Source organism: Thamnophis sirtalis, unplaced genomic scaffold, assembly GCF_051295495.1.
Source record: "Thamnophis sirtalis isolate CommonGarterSnake01/CBP01778 unplaced genomic scaffold, rThaSir2_p1.2 scaffold_12, whole genome shotgun sequence".
Taxonomy (NCBI): domain Eukaryota; kingdom Metazoa; phylum Chordata; class Lepidosauria; order Squamata; family Natricidae; genus Thamnophis; species Thamnophis sirtalis.
Window position 1 is genome coordinate 58,388,305 of NW_028261392.1, and position 24,260 is coordinate 58,412,564.

A 24,260-nucleotide genomic window follows, 5' to 3' on the forward strand; every position below is an offset into this window, starting at 1 on the left:
CCACCTCGGCTCTGATATTTACCAGTTCTCTGAAATACTCAAAACTTCCGCTACCGGTTCTCCAGAACTAGTCAGAATCAGCTGAATACCACCTCTGTGCTGTACATATGTTCTTTAGTATAGATGGCAGCAGAGAAAGTATATGAGAAGGACAGGAAAGGAAGATCTGGCGCTTAGCAGACATGGCATAGAAGCATGGTATTATTAGAAAACCTGTTCATTTTCAGTTGGCCAAACAAATCTCAGAATAAAAAAAAAGGAACAATGTTAAGGAATTACTGCAGTTCTGCAAACAGGATCAGTACACAGGAATAGAAAGAGATTGAGGAGCGTTCATAGGTATCCTGATGCTGAATCTTAAATATCTCACATTTGATGCTGTTTTGAGTCATTATGCTATTAAAAACAAAGCCAGAAATGTTATTGTATATATAAAAAACCCGCATGGTTTTTTTTTCTTCTTCTTCTAACTCTTCTTTGCAAACCATCTAATTAATTTCAAAGTTTGAGATTCTCAGAAAATGTCATGGGATAGTTATTTCTTTTTATCTGGGGCTAAAATGCTTCCTTTCATCACTATGAAAATCACTCACCTTCTGAGTCTGATTATTGATGACCAACTCATAGATGGGTGCTGCCTTTGTGACTTCCAGGAGGATGGGTTCAGCCACAGCATCTGGGCTAGAGGTCACATGACATAAAGGACAGGAGGAAGGGCAGCGCCCCCTGCTTTGGCACTCCATGCGCACCCCAGCTGCCATACGCTTGGTCCCGGATTCTGACAAACTGGCAATGTACTCTGGAAAAGTGAGGACCCTGGGATCTCGCTCCCGCTCTTCAGATTCATCTGATGGGGAATTACCTGCAACATATACCACTGGATAAAATCAGGAATCAATAGCAATAGCAATAGCAACAGCAGTTAGACTTATATACCGCTTCATAGGGCTTTCAGCCCTCTCTAAGCGGTTTACAGAGTCAGCATATCGCCCCCAACAACAATCCGGGTCCTCATTTTATCCACCTCGGAAGGACGGAAGGCTGAGTCAACCCTGAGCCGGTGAGATTTGAACAGCCGAACTGCAGAACTGCAGTCAGCTGAAGTAGCCTGCAGTGCTGCATTTAACCAATGCGCCACCTCGGCTCTCTATGAAGCAACCAACTTTTATTACAGAGCCCTACAAATCCAAGAGAAACTGCACATGTAAGGGTGTGTAAGCATTCTCGGGAAAACTGATGTGGTTTCCAAATTAGGCTTCACCCTATACTTTGAGCTTCTAGTTGTGTTGATTTGTAATAACACATCTTCTATCGTGATCTTAACCCTAATTTGGGAGCTGTACCTGGTTACCCGGTTAATGATGCTTGTAATCTTCTGTTAGAGATCATTAGTTCATGTTTTTTTCTGGCATTATTGGAGTTAAGTTTAAAAGTATCAGGTTTATTTTCCTTTCCACCACAGAGTAAAACATGAATAATTATCTCAGTCTTTCCTCATGTTACTAACCTTCCAAAAATTTTGTACGTCACCAAATTCCTATTTAAATTGATCCCCAATCCCGCAACGACCGGTTCGCCCAATCTGGAGCGAACCGGCAGAAACCCACCTCTGATGTATCGTCAGTTCAAGTTTAAATGGCCAGGGCTATGATGTCATCTCATCCTAAAAAAATATTCTTTGCTGAGTAATTTCTGATTTCCCTTTACTTATCTTTATCTTTAAACATTAATTCAACATAAACAGAGTTTGATAAACAGTATACTCCAGATAGTACTCAATCTCTATTAACAGGATTTTCTCATTCTCTTTGGAAATGGATTTTAACACCACATCTTTTTAATGTGATAGCAAACTACACACACTACAAACTACTGTCAGGCCTGCAGTGGTTCCTTTAAGAATCTTTGGCTGGCCACACTCTCATTAAAGGGGGGGGGAATAGCAAGGGGTAGAATGTGTTGTTTTCAAAATAAAAAAAAATTCCTTCCTAGAATTTCAAGGTCATCTTTTGTCTCCGCACCTTTGCACCTGACCGGAAGCAGCTGGGTGCTTCCGGTCAGGGTGCTAGCGTGGAAGAAGAAGATTGGACCATGTGATGGATTGTGGGTGTTGGGACAAGATCATGAACTTTTAACTGGGTGGGATTCTGATATAATTTCCAGAATTGGGATTTCGTAGCAATGTGCTAAGAGGTCTGCTTTATTAAATTGGAACTTTAAGGATCGTTTTGCCTTGGACTCTGATTTAATTCCACATTATACTTGGAATGCTGACAACTACACAGAGAGGCATGAATTCTTAAATCAAAGATGGTAGAAAAACAATACTCCTCAAATAGACCTCATCTTTGCTGGATATGTTTCCACTTTAGTTCCTGTTTACACATGCAGTTAAATCTGCATTTCCCACCATCCAATCAGAGCTGAAGAAGTTTCTTGGATGAGAAGTGAAATGTCTTCAAAGGAAAACCAGAAAGCCCAATTGTCTCTTGAAAAAGCATCTTTGGGACAACCATGACCTGGATGACTGAGAATCTCCATAGACATGCAGTTAAATCCTTCTCAATTGGCAAGAAAGCAAAATATGTAAGTTAGAGATCAAAAGGGATAAACTTCACACCCATTATTCTGGTCAGACTGAGAAAGAGAAAAGTTGTTAAGATTGAATAATATCTGCTGCAATTAACTGCATCTAATACGCACAGAAATGTTTCTGATGTGCTTCATTCTTAGAGAGATGTATTTTAAAACGATGACCAATACACGGATCTACTTTCAGAGTGAACTTTGGAGGAAAGCCAGACAAAAACTGGAGAGATATGATGGAATGAAGTCAGCTGGATTCCAGGAGGGAGGGGGCATTTTCCAAGAAGAAGAGAAAACTCAGTCCAGATATTTTGTGTGAGATAAAGAGGGTGAAGACAGCCCCTCCCTAGCAGTCCTCAGATAATATGAGAGACCGCCTGCTGCCAATTACCTCCCAAAGACCCATTAGATCACACAGGGTTGGCCTCCTCCGGGTTCCGTCTACCAGCCAATGCACCTGGCTACTACCCGGGGGAGGGCCTTCTCTGTGGCAGCTCCGGCCCTCTGGAACGAACTCCCCGCAGGGATTCGGACCCTCACCTCTCTCCAGGCCTTCCGAAAAGCCGTCAAAACCTGGCTTTGCCGGCAGGCCTGGGGTTGATGAGTTCCCCTCCCCTCTCAACTTGTATGGTTGTGTGATTCTTGGCTATTTTAATTACTTGTATTCTGTTCTATGTTCCCCTTTTCCCCTTTTGAGTTGTTTGCTGCCCTGAGTCCCTCCCGGAGAAGGGCGGCATACAAATAATAAAATTCAATTCAATTCAATTCAATATGGTAGATGCAGGTAGTAAAGTGTTTAGTCTGACCAAGATTCTATCTATAAGAAAAGTTAAGGAACTCAATTTGGAACAAGGATCTCATTCTTTGGGTGTGACAGGAGCCTTCGGTGCAAACCAAATGCATAAAGAACCAATGCACAAATATTCTAAATGAACCAAATTTAAATGATATAAACTTTGCTCATGAGTGGAATGTGTTAAAGAAGCCAACGAGTTGGAGGAAAAACAACAACAACAGAACTTGCTAATTAGCTGGAGATCAGTGGTGGGTTTCAAAAATTGTTGGAACCTACTCTGTGGGTGTGGCCTCCTTTGTGGGAGTGGCTTGCCACCCATGTGACCGGATGGGAGTGGCTTGCCGCCCATGTGACCGGATATGAAATTCTGAATTAGTACTTAGGTCGGTCCAAGTAGCTATTCAGAAACTCTGGCATTGAAGCATGCAAGTCTTAAAGCTGTCAAGTAACAAGATCCTTGCCCGTGGTGGGTTTCAAAAATTTTTGGAACCTCTTCTATAGGTGTGGCCTGCTTTCCTTGTCCACTGGTGGAACCTCTTCTAACCGGTTCGGTAGATTTGACGAACCGGTTCTACCGAATAGGTGCGAACTGGTAGGAACCTACCTCTGCTGGAGAGCAACCTAAAGTGAAGCAGAGCATGGTCTGGAGAAGTGTGCTGAAAAGAAAGACGAGATGCTCTGGGAGCTGTCTACCCAATGTAGATGACCTTGATGGAAGTCAAAGAAGATGTAAAGTGACAGGATCACCATTAAAAAAAAAGTCAGCTGCCAGCCTTACTCTCAGAAGGAAAAATGAATCTGTTAAGGCCACAACTTCCTGAAACTACCATGGCCGAGGTGGTGCAGTGGTTAGAGTGCAGTACTGCAGGCCACTTCAGCTGACTGTCATCTGCAGTTCAGCGGTTCAAATCTCACCGGCTCAAGGTTGACTCAGCCTTCCATCCTTCCGAGGTGGGTGAAATGAGGACCCGGACTGTGGGGGGTGATATGCTGACTCTGTAAACCGCTTAGAGAGGGCTGAAAGCCCTATGAAGCGGTATATAAGTCTAATTAATAAAATAAAATAAATAAATGGCAAGCTGAAGCCTTGTTGGCTTTTGCTGACTAGCAAGACAGCTTTTGTGAGGGGAATCGCTAATGGATGCTAGATCCAAATCAGTGTGATCTCCCCTGACCAAAGGAGAGATTGCCAAGATTGTTTACATGACTTCAGACAGCTGCTCCTCATGAGTGGACAATAGAAACTGCTATTTTTATGGTCAACTTATATGTTCAGAGGTTGAGAGTTGGGACAATATCAAACACACACTTGCAAAGTAGTCTTTGCAGCCTGACTGAGCCTTTTATCTTAATCACTTCTTTGATTTTTTTTTCCATATTAAGAGAAATTAAGATCCTTCAGACTGGCAAGATTTTACTGTATTCATTCGAGGAGGGTCTGCCTGTTTAAAAGATGATGATCTAAATTTGACTTTAAAAGTTTTTAAAATGTATGATTATTTTTTTTTGGACTGTGCAGCAAAAAGGTGCTTAGTAGATGGGTTTTGGAAAGTTAATAACAGATTAAGAGGCCAAGGGATTTGGGATTATAGTTCTGAATTATTTAGAAGATATATAATGGGAAAAATGGAGATTGCTTTCAGGGGTTTTTTTTAATGGTAAGGAGATCTTGAAGGCTGGATCCTAGAGCTAAAGTGGGAAAAATGGAGCAGAAATCCTTAGTGCAAGCTTTTGAATATCTTTTACCCAAGTTTTTGGACAGAATAGATCAAAGGCTTGACAAAACTGACAGGCCATATTCGAATGAAGATTATGCTTTATTTAGAGATGGTGCTGTTAAAATTGTTATTACCTCCTGGGGTGAATCAGGAAGTTACTTCTTTTTTCTTTGTCCTTCTCCTTTTCTCTTTGTTTTTCCTGTTTCACTCCCACTTGTTTTTGTATTTTTCTGTTTATATTTTTTTGTAGTTTTTATAAAACTACAAAAAATTATTCTTTTCATTTAGATTGCTTAATAAAGTTATTTGAAAAAAAAAGAACCTGTAAGATCTTAGTTAATTGTCAATTAGGAAGTATGTAGAGACTAGAAATAAAAGAATGCGCTCAACATGATCAAGTAGTGAAAAAGGAAACACATAATGTTCAGAAATATAGAAAAAAACATTCATTCCCCAGTTCAGAATGGCAAAAAAACTTTATCCCATTATTTTCAATTGGAGAGGAAGATGTGGGAAACCCTGGGTTTGCTAAGGAACATGGCTTGGAAATCAAAACTAGGTAATAAAGATTGGAGAAAATGAAACAGAATTTTGCATCAAATCTTGAGAACCAACAGAAAGCCCCCATCCTAGTGACATTTGAAATAAAAAAGTGGAATTTCTTTTCAATATTAGCTACCATAACAGAATTAGAGATGTATTTTATGTAACTTTGATCAAATCTAAGAAGTATTCAGCAGTATAAGTAAGTTAACTTAATGTCTGTCCTATAAAAATTGTTATTAAGAATAACAATTCACATATAATGCTAAGAGTAACTGGCATCACAGGTGCAACAATAATACTATTTCTACTAGCTTTTTCACATTCCTGGGCAGTTTTAAGTATTTCAAAAATCAAGATTATATAACCAGATTATAGTTGAGCTTTCTAAGTTCTTCATTAAACAACTATCATAGGAAATAGGAGAGGCAATTTGATAAGAGTTTTCATATAAATTTTATGAATTCTTTCCTGGAAAAAAAAAAGCAAGAAGAAAAGACTACAAATAGGTAGACCAAGTTTAAAGTGTAAGAGACAAAATGGTGTTTTCCCATTTCCCCTACACCAGATTTTTATTATTTTTAAAACGGTTCATAAATAATCTGAGTAGCAATATGTCCAAAATTTATGATGACATCAAGAACATTCTTAGTGTCCACTTTCAAGCATTTTCAAAGCAACCTCCTAAATAAATGGCAAATATAATGCAGTAAAAGTACCGTGGTCCCCGTTTAGCAACTGTCTCATTTAGTGAAGATGATGATGAAAATTATAACTTTATGGCAAATCTTGCATTTATGGGCTTTGCAAATCTGTAAACAAATAAAAGCTGAAATCACGTAACGACAAATGTTGTTTCACTTAGTGACTGCATGACCTAACAAACAAGCTGCAGGTACCAATTGTGGTTGCTAAACACAAGGACTACCTGTAGTACCGTCTGAGTTAAGGATCTTAAATTGTTTGATTATTAGTGATCCCCGGAGCAATCTTCAAATAAGACTCCTAAACAGAGGAAGACCACTCCAGAAAGAATTGGGAGCAGAAGATACAGAGCATCAGAAGATACGCCTAAGGCATTCAACTCTTTTTTTTTCTCTTTTAGTATATTTTATTTTCATTTTCATACACTCACATGTATACACCATACAGTGTTAAACAGTAATTGCATCAATTCCTCTTGTCGACAATGCCCCAGAAAATAAAAGCCCAATATACCTCTTCCGTTCTCCATACACCTCTTTCTTCCACCACCCTCCAACTTTCTATCTTCCCTCCATCATCCCCCTCTACCCTACTTCCCCTCGCCCTCTACCACTCCTCTCTCCCGAGCCACTCCCTCCCTTCCTTCTCCCCCTCCCTCCCATCCTCTCTACCCATCTTTCTTCTATCCCACTCCTCCTCCCCTCGGTGTATTTCCACTATATGTTAATGTATTTGGCTTATCCTATTTTTAAAGAAAAATTAGAGAAAAACAGTATACATGTGAAGTCACATTGCATTGAGATCTAACACATCGTGTCTAGCCTAATGTGTATCCCTCCCTCCCTCCCCCCTCCTCCTTCCCCCCCGACTTCCCAGAACCCGTACAAGGCATTCAACTCTTGACCCTGCAGTTTCCCAGCCACCACCAAATCCTCAACAACTGCACTTCCACCATTTAAGATCAGTCCAACCGAACCAAGTGTTCGCTCAATCTGCATTAGGCACTCACATTGGAATTCTACTCAAGAAGAGGAGCATTGCAACAAATATCGGGATCAAATCCCCCAGTACTTTCTAGTAATAGAAGGACATCCAGAAAATATTTAAATTCAGTAGGCTAAAAATTTCTAGTGCAACAGCTTCAATAAACTTGCTATTAGCTTAATGACAGTTCTTCTCCAGCTCAGTGTGAAGACTTCTCACTACAGTCACAGTTAAACCTTCTTCATCTGATTCAAAAGATCACATTGGATTGGATAAGCTCTGTGTGCAAAATCTGGGGTGGGCTGAATACTAACCTGTTCTGACCCCCCTCGTCCCATACCAACACACACTCCGAGCCAGAGATACATTACGGCATTTAATTAACAGACAGACAGGTCCTTGGCAGCAAACCGGCACAGACAAGCTTGGGCAGCAATCCAGCACAAATAAGCCGTGGCAGCAATCCAGCCTGCCAGGCTCACAATAATGTTCTCCAACATTAGTTCCTGCGTTGACTACTGCAAGAGGGGCGTGTGCACAAGCAGTCTTTTTATAGTCTGGAGAGGAGCCTAATGACCACCAGCTGAGTGCAATTACCTCCTGCAACTGCGCAACTGTTCCTTACGCCTATGAGCTCTTCGATGGCATGCATCCAGGAACAACTCACTACTGGCAACCGGCTCACTCTTCCTTGTCTCCTCCCCACTGGTCCAAGGCTCAGGTGCCTCCTGGTGGCCAAACAGCCTCTCTGTGCCCTGCTCGGAGTCGGAACCCTATCCAGGGTCCACCACATCCTCTAGAGCCGACTCATCAGGCCCCTCGCTGTCGGAGTCTGGTGGCAGCTCCAACGGCTCCTGCTGGGCCACAACACTAACCTGGCCATTGTTTCCCAAAAATTAACTAGATACATGGTGAAGAAGTGACTATGGCTAAGACAATAACTTAATGTGATTGGATGGCATTTAAATTTACTTAAGATTAACCCAAGCTTAATTAACACAGTTAACATGATTACACTCAATTTAGTAATATCTCCCAGCTTCGCTCACATTACAAGTGCTTTAAATGATCGCATGGCCTAATGGCGTTGATTGTGCACTTCAATTAAGCCACTACTATGAAACAATAGTAGCTTGGAATGATTATGTCAATGCTTCCCAGAAATAATTCAAATTCTGCCAGAAATTTACACCTGCTCTTAATGAAGCAAGTCCTACTAATTTCCAGGACAGAAAGTGAGAAAGGGGAAGAAAAAAAAGATTTCAATAGAAAAGATAATAATCTAGTGAACACTAGATGGTGCTATGAAGTCACAAAACACACCAAGTTTGAAATCTTTTATCAGACGCCTAATGGGAAATATGCATGCATGTTGCAGTTACAGCAATAATCCATAGAATCTGAGTTAATAACAAAGGAGTTATAAGTATGCACTCTAGGCAGGAAAAAAAAGAGTATCCAGAGGTTCCATAACTACTAAATAGTGCATTCTTCTACAGAGCAGGGGGTTGGATTCAATAAACTAAGTTAACAATTCTCAAGAATTCTGCACTAAAGAATGTTGCATGTATGGACTAATTTCAGTTCCAAATAGTATTTTTCCTTTCTCTGTTAAAGCCCCATAATACTTTGAAATGATATTGTACATCTGTGTTTTTTGAAATGTACTCCCATGGAAAGAGAAGGCAGCAAAGTCAGCTTCAGTGAGAGCTTTCCAAATGTGTTGTTTAAGGTGGGGAACATCCTATTCTACTATTATTATTTTTATTTACCCCACAAGTGTTTGCTAGCAATATAGGGCCTATCATCATGTTCACTGTCATCACCAATATGATTATTATAAAGGGAAGAACGAACAGGGGCAGGAAATAATCACTCCCCGAAATTCCACCCATTATTCTTTTACTAAATTTCAATTAGAGGAGAAACAAAATTGAAAGAAATCTCATCAATGGGAGTAAGCAATGCTTTGCCACTTGTTCCTGTCTCTGCTCTCTTATTTTGAAACATCTTTCATCTTCCTTTAGGAATCCGTAGAAAAGTGATCCAGTCACAACCTGGGAGTTAATGAGAAAGATAAGAGTCTTTATCAGGAAAATGATCTATCCTCAAAAATAGTGCTAGGATCAAGGCTACGTTTGCTGAAAGGATCTGGGCTAAGATCAACTTGAACCTGACTCTCAGGATACATACAGGATGTATTTTGGAACAGGATGTATATCATGTTCTGGCATCTATATGGTTGCAAAAACCCATTGCATTTTTCACCACTACAGAAAGGTTCATAACGTATTAGTCCAGAGGACTCTGAACCTGATATGGTAGGTTTCTTCAGCAGATGCTGATTTCTCTTACTAATGTCTATCCTTGGATTTATTCATACAGTAGAGCAGAGGTGGGTTCCTACCACTTTGCACCTATTCGATAGAACTGGTTCATCAAATCTACCGAACCGGTTAGAAGAGGTTCCACCAGTGGACCCGGAAAGCAGGCCACACCTACAGAAGAGGTTCCAAACATTTTTGAAACCCACCACTGGTCCTTGGATATGATTATTCTACACTATCATGCTCATATTTATAAAACTCAGTGCCTCTGTGAAAGGTAAGGATGACTACTGCGTTTGTGGTGCAATCAGAACATTGCGTGTGTTGAAGTTGTTTTAACGCAAACCAAAGATGCCTTTGGCTTGCAGCCAACAAGAGTCTGGACTGATTAAAAGTATTCTTATTTCCGTTTGTTTTTGGCTTTTGTTCCTGGACAGAGAAGGGGGGTGGTGGTGTCAGAACAGTCAGCATTCCAGTTTACTTCCACATTTTACTTTTGCCCGTATTTCTCTACGTACCTACCTTCTTCTCCTTCCAGCCTTCTTACATATCTTGTGCAGATTACAAGACCAAAAGTGCCATATGGTTTACTTGCGGCATTTAAATTGTGCACATTTATGCAAAAAAATAAAAAATAAAATAAACCTGCTTACAAAGTCATGTGTGCAATACATTCTGAACATAAAGGAGGACTCTTTCCTGGCACAGACTTTGGATTTAAGTTAGTGAACATCATTAATACCCCTTCTCCAGATTTTTAAGATCTTTACCGTTGCTTTGACTTCCGCTCATTAATATAAATTGCTTGGCCAAGGTTAAAGCAGTGTCCAAAAGCCAGAAATGACTGCTTTGAATTTCTTTTGTAGGGATTTTGAACAATATTTAAACTTCCCCTGTGATAGCTGGAGGTCACGGGTTTTTTTTTTTTTTTAAAAAAAATTAGATTCTTGCTATCACGAGCATATGTTCTCTTATGTTAGCTTGTTATCTTTTAATTGGTTTCTATTCTAAATTTATGCCAACTGTTCCTGCTGGCAGCAGAGGCTGCTCTTGAAGCTGGGATGGTGCCTTGTCAACTTTATTGATGCTTGTGTGAAATGTATATTACCATTCCCATTTGCCTCTCTATGTAGCTCAATTGCTTTGCTGGGTTGCTGAGAAAGATTTCCCTATCATTATCCATTTATCCCTCTTTTGGAAGTGGCTAGTTCGGGAGTCTTTGTAATTTGGCAAAAAACGCTCAAACGACCGTGGAATAAAAATTGTACGAGAAGAAAAACGTCGAGGCAAAATGAGAACAGAGACCAGCCTAACTATTTTAAAACTATTGTAAAACCTAAAATAAAAGTTAAAAAGTAATATCCTTCCGAGAGGCAGGCATATATGAAATTATTGCTAAAATCCACTCATTCAGAGTTCACTCTTTCTTCCTATCTCTTATGAAGGATTCTGACTCCAAAAGGCTTTGTTTTTCGCAATTCAAGAATCCATGTTTGAATGGAATTCTTGAATACGACAATATGTACTTGAGAGACCGCCTGCTGCCAATTACCTCCCAAAGACCCATTAGATCGCACAGGGCTGGCCTCCTCCGGGTTCCGTCTACCAGCCAATGCCATCTAGCTATGACCCGGGGGAGGGCCTTCTCTGTTGCAGCTCCGGCCCTTTGGAACGAACTCCCCGCGGAGATTCGGACCCTCACCTCTCTCCCTGCTTTCCGAAAAGCCGTTAAAACCTGGCTGTGTCGGCAGGCCTGGGGTTGATGAGCTCCCCTCCCCTCTCGACAGGTGTGGTTGTTGGTCGTTTTAATATGTTTATTTTGTACTTGTATGTTTCCCCTTCCCGTTTAAGTTGTTCGCCGCCCTGAGTCCCTTTTAGGGAATAGGGCGGCATATAAATAAAATAAAACTTAAACTTAATACAGAACTTGAGAGAGGAACCTGCAATGGTAAAAATCACCTACTCTTCTCAGTGAGATATAAAGGATAGAACCAACATCCTTTAATATCTAAATCAAACATTGGTTGCTGGGAGAAAACAGACATAATCCTATATGTTCTGCCTTGATTTTCTGGAAATAGTGGAGAGTAAGATTATTGTATTGCTAATAGTAAAATATTACCTGGGAAGACTCAAATCAGTCTCCTGATCCCTCTCACAAAAGATCCTGGATAATATTAATTGTGCTGTATAGGAGACAGCAGAGGTGGGTTCCTACCAGTTCGCACCTATTCGGTAGAACCAGTTCATCAAATCTACCGAACCGGTTAGAAGAGGTTCCACCAGTGGACCCGGAAAGCAGGCCACACCTACAGAAGAGGTTGCAAAAATTTTTGAAACCCACCACTGGTCCTTGGATATGATTATTCTACACTATCATGCTCCTATTTATAAAACTCAGTGCCTCTGTGAAAGGTAAGGATGACTACTGCGTTTGTGGTGCAATCAGAACATTGCGTGTGTTGAAGTTGTTTTAACGCAAACCAAAGATGCCTTTTAAAAAACCAGTTTACATCATATTCTTATGCATGCCAGTGCTGTGTGTGAGGTAATTTAAGGTGGTTCTGACAAGTGTCGTCGGCATCTTCATATCCGGTCACATGGGCGGCAAGCCACTCCCATCTGGTCACATGGGCAGCAAGCCACTCCCACAAAGGAGGTTCAAACAATTTTTGAAACCCACCACTGGGAGACAGAGACTCTGCATGCATGAAACACAACCGACTAGTGGCCTAGATATATGAAGGCCGCTGCTTTGAGTCACAGGGAGGCTCCAGGCCTTGCAGCATAAAGAGCCCATCATGTTCTCCTTGTCTCTCAATCCTTGTCCAACATCTTCTACCAATTTATTGGCATAGATTAGGGCTGGCATATCTGGATTGCCAAATATCTAAAATCGCTAAATGAGATGCAGAAACAGTTAACTCTTTGCCTTATATTTCTATTCATATCCCTGCTGTTCTGACCCCCTCCTCCGTCCAGTAACGAATGCCAAGACAAGTTTAACTGGAATTTCACAGCACTTTATTAGCAAGAAACCAAAACCTCGGTGGCTGAAAGCCAAGCATAACAAACAGATAAGAACCTTGGCAGCAACTCAGATTTCGACAGATAAAAGCTTCTCCAGCGTTAGGAATGACATTGAATCCTGCAAAACCAGGCTCCTCCCAGTCTCTCTTTAAATACTATCTTGAGAGGAGCCTAAGTACAATCACCTGGGTCCAATTATCTTTTGTAACTGCGTAGCTACACTCTACATTGATCAGGAACAACTCCCTTGGCTCCTCCCCACTGCTGACGTCCGGATCACACTCCCTTGTCTCCTCCCCACTGGTCCAAGGCTCAGGCGCCTCCTGGTGGCCAACCAGCCTCTCTGCACCCTGCTCGGAGTTGGAAACCTGTCCAGGGTCCTCCACATCCTCCAAAGCCGACTCATAGGGTCCCTCGCTGTCGGAATCTGATGGCAGCTCCAACAGCTCCTGCTGGGCCACAACACCCTGCTATGAGGGTGGATCATAAATCAGCTTTCAGACAACGGAAACAGGATGATGAGAAGTGAGAAATTTTTCTCATGTTTCTTGGCTTTGGGACTATAGGAACCTAATCCCAGTTACTATCTAGCAGTCACAGGATACTTGTCTTTTAGCACTCGAAAAACTGCAACGTAGACACCAGTCATGAGCTTTCCCAAGGGAAGGTGTTTTACTAGTAGGCCCCTCACAGAGAAATCCTTATAAATCCACCTGCTTAAATTTATTTGGAAGGAACATTCAGAGTTAGCAATAGCAATAGCAGTTAGACTTATATACCGCTTCATAGGGCTTTCAGCCCTCTCTAAGCGGTTTACAGAGTCAGCATATTGCCCCCAACAACAATCCGGGTCCTCATTTCACCCACCTCGGAAGGATGGAAGGCTGAGTCAACCCTATTGCTTCCAACTATTGCCCCATTCCTTTTTTGCCCCTAATCTTTTCCCTCTGAGTTAAAATACTTCCCCAACCCACCATCTAATGCCCATGTCTGTTTTCCAGATGATAAAACTAATACCAGTAACTGATCAAAGAAAACATCTCTGTTACAAAGGAAAAAAACCAAAGAGTGGGCCTATAAAGATATAGGACATTTCTTAACCTTCCCATTGTGCTAGAAATGGACCACGTCTGGCTGCCTTTGAATTGCTGCTTAGCAGGCTCAGGAGAGAAAGAAACAGTGATTGAGAATGGTTTATCTCTTGCAATTTTTCAATCGATACAAAGCTCCTGACATGCACTAAGGGGAACAATAAAGAAAGAAAGCAGAGCAGAGCAGAAAATGCGGCAGGTGACAGTACTGAAGAGAACTGAAATGAGAAGCTTTCTTGCAAGAAAGAAACTCAAGATCTAAAGAAACAAAGGGGTTGCAAGTAGCATTGCCTGAAACATAAAAGGGTGGGGAGCCACTGCAGTGGTGGGTTTCAAAATTTTTTGGAACCTACTCTGTGGGTGTGGCCTCCTTTGTGGGAGTGGCTTGTTGGCCATGTGACCTGATGGGAGTGGCTTACCAGCCATGTGTGTTCTCTCTCTCTCTCTCTCTCTCTCTCTCCTCCCTTTTGTCTCTCTGTCCCTTTTTTCTTTCATCTCTCTCTCACTCTCTTTCTTTCTTTCTTTCTATCTTTCTTCCTTCCTTCCTTCTTTTCTCTTTCTCTCTCTGAGTTAGTCTCTCTCTCTGTGTGTCTGTGTGTGTGTGTGTGTGTGTGTGTGTCAGAGGTGGGTTCCTACCAGTTCGCACCTATTCGGTAGAACCGGTTCATCAAATCTACCGAACCGGTTAGAAGAGGTTCCACCAGTGGACCCGGAAAGCAGGTCACACCTACAGAAGAGGTTCCAAAAATTTTTGAAACCCACCACTGGTCCTTGGATATGATTATTCTACACTATCATGCTCCTATTTATAAAACTCAGTGCCTCTGTGAAAGGTAAGGATGACTACTGCGTTTGTGGTGCAATCAGAACATTGCGTGTGTTGAAGTTGTTTTAACGCGAACCAAAGATGCCTTTCAAAAAACAAGTTTACATCATATTCTTATGCATGCCAGTGCTGTGTGTGAGGTAATTTAAGGTGGTTCTGACAAGTGTCGTCGGCATCTTCATATCTGGTCACATGGGCAGCAAGCCACTCCCATCCGGTCACATGGGCGGCAAGCCACTCCCACAAAGGAGGCCACACCCACAGAGTAGGTTCGAACAATTTTTGAAACCCACCACTGGTGTGTGTGTGTGTGTGTGTGTGGCAGTGGTGGGTTTCAAAATTTTTTGGAACCTCTTCTGTAGGTGTGGCCTGCTTTCTGGGTCCACTGGTGGAACCTCTTCTAACCAGTTCGGTAGATTTGACGAACCGGTTCTACCGAATAGGTGCAAACTGGCAGGAACCCACCTCTGAGCCACTGTGTTTTGGAAGGTGCTTGATACATGGCAGCAGAATGGGCGGGCCAGTGGAAAAGGTAATTTTAAAACCACATCACAGTTAATGCCAAAGTAAAGCTTCCAAAGTAAAATTGTGGTTAGGCTGACTGCACACATATGCATTGATCGGTCCAAGGTCCCTTCGCTCCTATGATTCATTATCAGGCAGGCATTGATTAATTTCTCCCTAGACAATAGCACTCCCAGGAACTGGCTCTCAGCCATATCTATGCTGTACTTAGAATATGCAGTACCACTAAGTTTCAAAGTTTAATGAATTTATATGTCGCCCAATCCCAAAGGACTCTAGTTTTCGACCTACAGCCATTTGTTGAGCAACTGTTCAAAGTTATAAAGGCATTTTAGAAGTGTCTTACAACCATCCACACACTTACGACTCTCATAGCATCCCCCCAGTCACATGATCAAAATTTGGGCATTTGACAACTGGCATGCATTTATGATAGTTGCGGGATCCGGGGATCATGTGATTGCCATTTATGACCTTCGCAGCTGGCTTCTAATAAGTAGTCAGTAGGAGAAGTCAGATTCATGACCATATAATTCGCTGAACAACTACAGTGATCACTTAACAGTGGCAAAACAAGGTTATAAAATTGGGTGGAACTCAGTTAACAACCGCCTTGCTTAGTAACAGAAATTATGGTCCCAATTATGGTCCCAAGTCAAGAACTGTCTGTATAACATGTCTTTTAGCCTAAATCATTATTAGATGGTGTGGGAAGTTATCATCCAGCCCTCTCCAAGAAAAATGAAATATCGTAGGAAATATTGAAAAGGCAGAATATTTCTCTGGATGTGAAAAGAAAGAAACGTGTTTTAAAAGACAGAATAGTTGCCTGTAGCTTCCTGCCCATCCCCACTTTGTCAAGGGGCCATTGAGAAGGCCAGGCTAGTTCCACTTTACATAATAAAGACTTCTCCACTGCAGCCCCAGGGGGGATGGGAGTAAAGGTATGATAATGTTGGAACTTTACTCAACTGACCCACATGGCATCTGAGAACTCATCCATACCTGGATTCAAAACACAGCCTAGAGAGTAGCCCCTGCATGGCCCCATGGGAGTCTGACAACCAATCAGAATACATTTCTTACACAGGAACAGGAAACAGAGAGGTGGGACTAAACAGGTTATAAAAAGCCTAGCTAGCCCCTCCTTCAGCCCTTTTCTTCTCCTCCACCAACATTGAAGCATGTGATCACCTTTTCTGTTCAGGGCTCAAGCCATGTGGTCCTGTCCAACAATAAACCATCTTTCCAAGCAGCCTCCATGTCTCCAGTGTCTTTTTCGTCACTTGGAGCCGAACCCAGAAGGACATTTCTTTCATCAATGGAAAAATCATATTTAAATCAATTAAATAGTCTATACAAAGCCTTGAAAAGCTGCCAACTTTCTAAAGTTGAAATAGTGAAGCCAGTAGCAAAATCAGGTAGGTAAGCCAAGAAAAGGCAAGAAGGACAAACTTATCTCATTTTACCTGTTTATCAAGAATATGTTACTTCAGACTTTCCACAAAGAGTTAATGGTAATATAGACTGCTTCTGTTACTTCCATAATAAACAACTGCTTTGGATGATAAAAGATCATGTTTTGCTCAAATGAGCTTCACTGCAGACAAGGCTCTATGTCCCCCCTGTTCTGCCCCGGGCAATGAGGTTCTGCTCGGGTAGCCAGTTAACTCCACGTTTAGGGATCTCTTTCAGACCACGTTTATTATCAGGCATCCTTAATAGCAAAACTTACAGTTCAGTGTTAAGATTCTTCTGACTTTCCGTGATCTGTCCCACCACGTAGTGTAAAAAGATGATGATTTTATCCCCATGCTGAGTGGAGATGTAGAATGCTACTATTCCGATTCACAAAGGCAATTGAACTACCCGGCTATAAACTTTGCATGTGGGCAAGATGCCCCGGTGGCCAATCAGAAACAGAGATGTGATCACATGTCATGGAACTACATTTCCTATAAGGCAGTCTCTGCCTGCATTTCCCATGAGGTAGTTTCTTAAAGGAGACAGTTCTTAATTCCTACACTAGCTGTATACTGCTGGGGCAGCACACCCCCACTCCAGCATTCTGCCACACTGATCCCCAATACAAGAAATTGCATGTGGTCTTGTGGGACAAATCATTCAGCAGTTGGTTTCTGAATCAATACCGGACCTTTAATTGAGAAGCAGGAAGCCTGGATGTTTTAATTTAGATACTGGTGCCAAGTTGGGGTCTGGGTTTTATGGCCTAAATAGCAATTCCTAGCTCTATAGCTTTTATGAAGTAATTCCTGAGTGTAAAGAAAAAAGGTATCTAATATATAGATATCTGTTCTGACCCCCCTCATCCTACACCAAAGCACGCTGAGACAAAGATACAGCAAGGATTTATTAACACACAGGCAGGACCTTGGCAGCAAGCCAGCACAGACAAGACGTTGCCAGCAATCCAGCACAGACAAGACGTTGGCAGCAATCCAGCACAGACCAACCTTGGCAGCAATCCAGCCTGCCAAGCTAGCCACGAAAGTTCTCCAACTTTAGTGAATACGTTGACTCCTGCAAAGGGGCGTGTGCACAATCATTCCTTTTATAGTCTTGAGAGGAGCCTAATTACCACCAGCTGAGTGCAATTATCTCCTGTAACTGCGTAACTGTTCCTTACGCCTATTAGCTCTTTGGTGCTGGGCATCCAGGAACAACTCCCTTGGCTCCTCCCCACTGCTCCAATGCATGACGTCGGGATCATACTCCCTTGTCTCCTCCCCACTGGTCCAAGGCTCAGGCGCCTCCTGGTGGCCAACCAGCCTCTATGCGCCCTGCTCGGAGTTGGAACCCTGTCCAGGGTCCTCCACATCCTCCAGAGCCGACTCATAGGGCCCCTCGCTGTTGGAGTCTGGTGGCAGCTCCAACGGCTCCTGCTGGGCCACAACAGATATCGAATGACAGCAACTAATCATTTTTTCTCATCAACTTATGTCAAATTTAATAAAAGTGCCAAATTGGCAAAAACAGTCTTCCTGATCTTTGGATATGTCTGTGGTCTATCCATCTTTTCCAACTGACTGTTAATGAAGTTAAGGATTCCAGTAATAAAAAACGGGCTACTCCTGCTAACCCAAAGTCTGTCACTTCTTTTTTTTTTTAAAAAAAAATTTTTTTATTCTTTTAAAACAAAACAACACATACAAAACAAAGCAAGAGAGGGGAAAAAAACAACTTTCCTCCATTTCATCAAGCATGTCATTTGGTTACAAGTTTTTGTGCATCAGTTCTTAAGATTAAAATGAACATCACTGGTTTTTCATTAACCATAACTAGATATTTTGCTGTCTTTGAGCATTATGTGTTCAAATTACCATTAATATTCTTTCATTTGTAACAATCCTTATTTCCTTGAATTCATAATTATCAAATAACAATGAGTCTTTAAAGTATTATAATATCGCCTATCTCCAAGAAGAAAAAGCAGAAATTAAAATAAAGAATTCCCATTCATTTATAATATACATTCATATTTTCAATTGACCATAATGTCACCAATCATCCAGAGTTCCAAAAATTGTTTTCCATTATTAATTATTAATCCATATAGTGGTTAAGTATTTCAAATCATATGTATATCAATTGTTCATTACATCATCATTAGTCCGTTTAATATAGAAAGATCTTTCTAATATAAAATGGTCGCTATATGCAATTATACCAAAGTGTTCAAATCATCCCACTCTTATACATTAAGATCAGTGGTGGCTTTCAAAAATTGTTGGAACCTACTCTGTGGGTGTGGCCTCCTTTGTGGGAGTGGCTTCCCACCCATGTGACCGGATGGGAGTGGCTTGCCGCCCATGTGACCGGATATGAAATTATGAATTAGTACTTAGGTCAGTCCAAGTAGCTATTCAGAAACTCTGGCATTGAAGCATGCAAGTCTTAAAGCTGTCAAATTACAAGATCCTTGCCAGTGGTGGGTTTCAAAATTTTTTGGAACCTCTTCTGTAGGTGTGGCCTGCTTTCCGGGTCCACTGGTGGAACCTCTTCTAACCGGTTCGGTAGATTTGACGAACCGGTTCTACTGAATAGGTGCGTACTGGTAGGAACCCACCTCTGATTAAGATCATTATTGTCCTTTATATATCATGTAAAATAGTGCTCTATATCATAACAAAACTTCATAACAATAACTATAACTTTCTATTACTACATAAGTAAACAGTTTCATTCAAAGTCTGTCACTTCTAATACAGAAGATTAATTAGTTGAGAAATGGTCAAAAAAGACTAGGAAGATACGACCATGAAGCGCAATCAAGAGATCACCTAAAGGTAAGTGGTGCAGTTTTGCTATTGAAGAATGAGTAGGCACAGGGCCTCATAACCCCTGAGTCCCTGAGAAAATTAGAGGAAAATTGCCTTCCCCAACCCGTTCACTTTCTTCATATACTCCAAACCACAGCCAAAAACATACCCTGTTTTACACACACACCAGTGGTGGGTTTCAAAAATTGTTTGAACCTACTCTGTGGGTGTGGCCTCCTTTGTGGGAGTGGCTTGCCACCCATGTGACCAGATGGGAGTGGCTTGCCGCCCATGTGACCGGATATGAAGATGCTGACAACACTTGTCAGAACCACCTTAAATTACCTCACACACAGCACTGGCCTGCATAAGAATAGGATGTAAACTTGTTTTTTAAAAGGCATCTTTAGTTTGCGTTAAAACAACTTCAACACACGCAATGTTCTGATTGCGCCACAAACGCAGTAGTCATCCTTACCTTTCACAGAGGCACTGAGTTTTATAAATATGAGCATGTTAGTGTAGAACAATCATATCCAAGGACCAGTGGTGGGTTTCAAAACAAATTGGAAACTCTTCTGTAGGTGTGGTCTGCTTTCCGGGTCAACTGGTGGAACCTCTTCTAACCAGTTCAGTAGATTTGATGAACTGGTTCTACCGAATAGATGCGAACTGGTAGGAACCCACTTCTGACACACACACACACACACACACTTATTTCATCCTAACCCATGAGGGAAACAAGTTCCTTTTTCTACTGGTGTTAAACTGCCATTTTCACCCTCATTTTGATGCTGTCCTTGGATAGCCTCAAGATATATAAAATCTGTTAGCCCTTGTCATCTTGAACCTCCTTCTCCTGGAGTTATGTCATCTGACTGCAGTGGCTTGCAAGAGAAACAATAAAGACGTGATAGGGATTGGCAATAGGAGACAACCAATTTCACACTATTGTGGTTTTTCTGGTGAGTAGCACATTCTTGAGGCCAAAATAAAGATATGAGAGCTGGGGGCAGCCCCAAAATCCTAGTTACCCCCTGTAGTTCTACTACAGCAGATCAAATAAAGATATGGCAGTGTTGGACTGAGCCCAGCAGCAGAATATTTCCTGAGTCTTAAGATAAATGATGCGTCCGCTAATAAATTTGAAATGGCATTTTGCCATTATAATGTCTGTTGCCTCATGTTCAGTCTGTTAGCATAAATAACCATTAAATCTTTCTTGGCAATGCTACCACTGTGTTAGTTATAGCCAGTAAATCCCTTCATAGATTTGTGTTATGACATCCATAATTACAGAAATAAAGGGTGCAAAAAGGATACTTCATCAAACCCATGGTATATTGCAAAATTGCTCTTTTCCCTCTTCAGATAAACCAGCAGTCAATTTATCAAGTCCTCAAAATATTTTTTTTTTAAAGAAAATTCCACGAATAAAACAAAATGCTTCATAGGTTTAATAAGATTTTAACCTAAGTGAGGAACTCTCACAATTAATATTTGTTGCTATTATACATAATAGGCACAGCCCTTGGATTATTCCCCACTACAAGATATGAACAGAAGCTTTAGAAGGGCTTATGCATGAGAACGTCCTAGTTAATTTTGCCTATTAGCTTCTATATTTTATTCACATAAATCTCTCGCTCTTTATAGTAACCTATCACAGACCATTTCCATAAGGATAATGCTCTGTTATATGACTCCCCATGGATAGCTAATTGTCCTTGGGACTAATTCAATTCCAAACCAACATGTCCTTGGTTAACTCATGTAAGGGTTTTAGAATTCCTATACAACCCCATCCTCTTAGTTATTCCCAAATCCTTCCTTCCTTCCTTCCTTCCTTCCTTCCTTCCTTCCTTCCTTCCTTCCTTCCTTCCTTCCTTCCTTCCCTGCCTCCCTCCCTCCCTCCCTCCCTCACAGTTTTTAATAGTAAGTTCATATGAAAAAAGTAATCCTGGCTTCATACAGATATGTTGTGACTCAGCAGATGTTTGCTGCAAGTTTTTTCGGGATCAAGATTCAGTATGCAGCTGGGGCTTGTGGGAGGCAAGTTTGGAGATAAAAGGACGGATGCTGCCACACCCCAGTCGCTGGAGTCAACGTTCCTTCGTGTGTTCCGTGTTGGTAAAACATTGCTTGATTATTAATCGTGATTTATGCTTGTTACACTTGGATAAGTGCTTTGGTGTTTCTTGTAAACCTGATCCGTGAAGACTTCGGAAGAAGTGCATATTGCTTGTAAGAGTTTTGCTTTGAATTCTTATCGGAGAGTTGTGTTTATGTTATTTCTGGACTCGAAGCCAGTTTGAACTGAAAACTGATAAAGAAAAGTCCTTTTAAGTTGCCTGCCTGCGTTTGTTAACGAGCCGTGAAAGGGGGGGGGGGGGTCAGAACACAGATATATACCATTTAAATGTGTATCTGAGCACATATCTTTTGTTTCATAATATCCATATGCCCCATTTTGATGTACACATCATTATAATTAATTAACCCATTTGGGGATGGGAGGTTGAGGTGGCTGAGGATTAGCTTAGTCCAAGGACAGCTGGTAAATTAATGAACTAGGTAAGATTTGAGTCATGAATTTTCTGATTAGTAAGTCAGTCTCTTGAACCACATTGTTACAACAGCTGGTCACGTTGATATTGCAAACATGCTATCATTTACCTGTATTGCATCACTAAAAAAAGTGCAGGCATATGTGTATGTTGTGCGTTTGTGTTTCTGCATGTGTGGCACTGTAAACTAAGTTCTCACAGAGTCATGCCCGCACCTTTTATGATAGTTGAATCCATGCTCAAATAAAAGTAAATTGAACAACAGTATGAAAACAACAGGATATGAGAAATATTTTCACAGTGCTGTAGCCTATCCTTGAACTCTAAGCATTACTGCACAGACCCTCGTGTTTCCCACTTTTTAGAACAACACTTTGATATTCCAACAACACTGCAATCCTATAGATGTCTACCCAATAGTAAGCCTTGCCAGGATTTATTTAGCAAGACCTATTCCCAAGTTAGTGAATTTAGAATTATTTTGCTATGTTGCAATAAAAACACCCGAAAACCTCAGGCTAGACAATTATAGAAAATTTGGCCCTTGATTGGGAATAAATTGCCAATCTTTGTCCTTAGCTAGAAAAACACCCTCAATACCCTGTGAAAGAGCATCAGGGACATGATGACCAATTTAGAGGTGAATGGTGGGACAGAGTGCTTTTAAATAACAACACGCTTTAGCAAATGCAGCAGCCACTCCATCTACTAGACCCGCACACGTCCTTTCAAAGAAGCAGCAACACATTCTGCCATCTCGACTCTATCCATTATTTTGTCTTGTACACAGGAAATTTCAGGTCTCACAAAACTACCCCAAGTTTCTACAGCACAAAGTTACCTTTTTAAATAGTTCTCTTGAATGCTGAGAAATCTGTGGGTCAGTTAGTTAATATATTTATTTATTATTTCAGCTTATAATGATGCTCCGTTTCCCAGGATTCCAAACAGTTTATAAATAAGAACCCAATGTTAAAACATAAAAAGTATTAACCTGAACATAACAAGAGGCCTCTGATGCAGCAGAACCTTCAAGTATGCTCAGATGAAGAGTTATGTTTTCACAACTTCTCAAAAATATAATAGGGAGAAACTAGACTGAATGTTCTGTTCCAGAGGCAGCTGGGAAATATAGAGGCAGCCCGAATATAACAAGACCAGCATATATATGCTGGTCTTGTTATGATAAAGGAGGAGAACCTTGTGGCTTAGTGGTTAACACATCTGCCTAATATGTAATATAGCCCAGGTTCGAATCCCAGTAAGGGTATGGCTAGCTGATGAGAGCTAAATAGCTTGAAATAGATCTATGCTAGTCTCCCTTTATTTATTTATCAGCACAAATACAACATGTGTGTGTGTGTGTGTGTGTCTGTCTGTCTGTCTGTCTGTCTGTCTGTGTGTATTGTGTCACATCCCCTGGTATGCCCAAATATGGGAGGGAGCATACTGCTTCCCTTTTCTGTCTATCGACTCACTCTGGGAGCCATCCAGGCAGAAAGCCATTTTCTTTATGTTGCCTTGTTACATTTGTGTTGCAATTGTGCTGATAAATAAATATATAACTGCCTAATATGTAATACAGCCCAGGTTCGATTCCCAGTAAGGCTTTGGCTAGCTGATGAGAGGTAAATAGCTTGAAATAGATCTATACTAGTCTCCCTTTATTTATTTATCAGCACAATTGCAACACACACAGACACATATATCATATCATATCATCATATCATATCATATCTATATATCTGCAGGAGCAGTGGGGAAGAATTTTGGTAACCCAAAGCTTTCCCTAAAAGAGATCCAGATTAAGAGTCTGCACAGTCTCGAGCTGCATGGGAAAGGGAGAAAAAATTAAGGGTAGTCCTACAATCCATCAGGATATATCTGGTAGGTTAGGGTTAGAGTTTATATCATTAGTTTAGCAAGATTCTGTCCACTGGGAGTAAGTGAATAAAGGATTAAAATTTTGGGTTTTTTTCAGTGTCTTGTGCTTAACAGCTAACAATTTGTCAAGCAGGGGTTCGGATCCCAGGAGGAAGGCTGTGGGAAAATGTCACCCCATTCAGAAATAACAAAGGAAGGTCTCTGGATTCAAAATAGGCACCAGTGTTGCTAGAGATGAGTTGAAGCGTATTTTCCCCCATTCCAATCTTCATAGCATCCAGAGGCTGAAAAAGGACCTTGGTAGCATTCTTGGTCAGCTCAGGGCAGAGATTATGTAACTGAATATCACATGTACTGCCAATTAGTGATGCTCCTAGCAGTGTTATGTAGATGTTAAA

At 41.2% G+C, this 24,260-nt stretch overlaps 1 protein-coding gene across 2 annotated transcripts in view; it reads right to left on the reverse strand.

Moving 5' to 3' along the window:
* ASTN1 (astrotactin 1) overlaps positions 1–24,260 on the reverse strand; it is a 289,142-nt gene that overhangs the window by 27,157 nt on the left and 237,725 nt on the right. For both annotated transcript variants that reach the window (XM_087726796.1, XM_087726795.1), the window contains exon 17: positions 594–862. In XM_087726796.1, the coding sequence (XP_087582922.1) occupies positions 594–862 (269 nt within the window). The remainder of the gene's footprint in view (positions 1–593; positions 863–24,260) is intronic.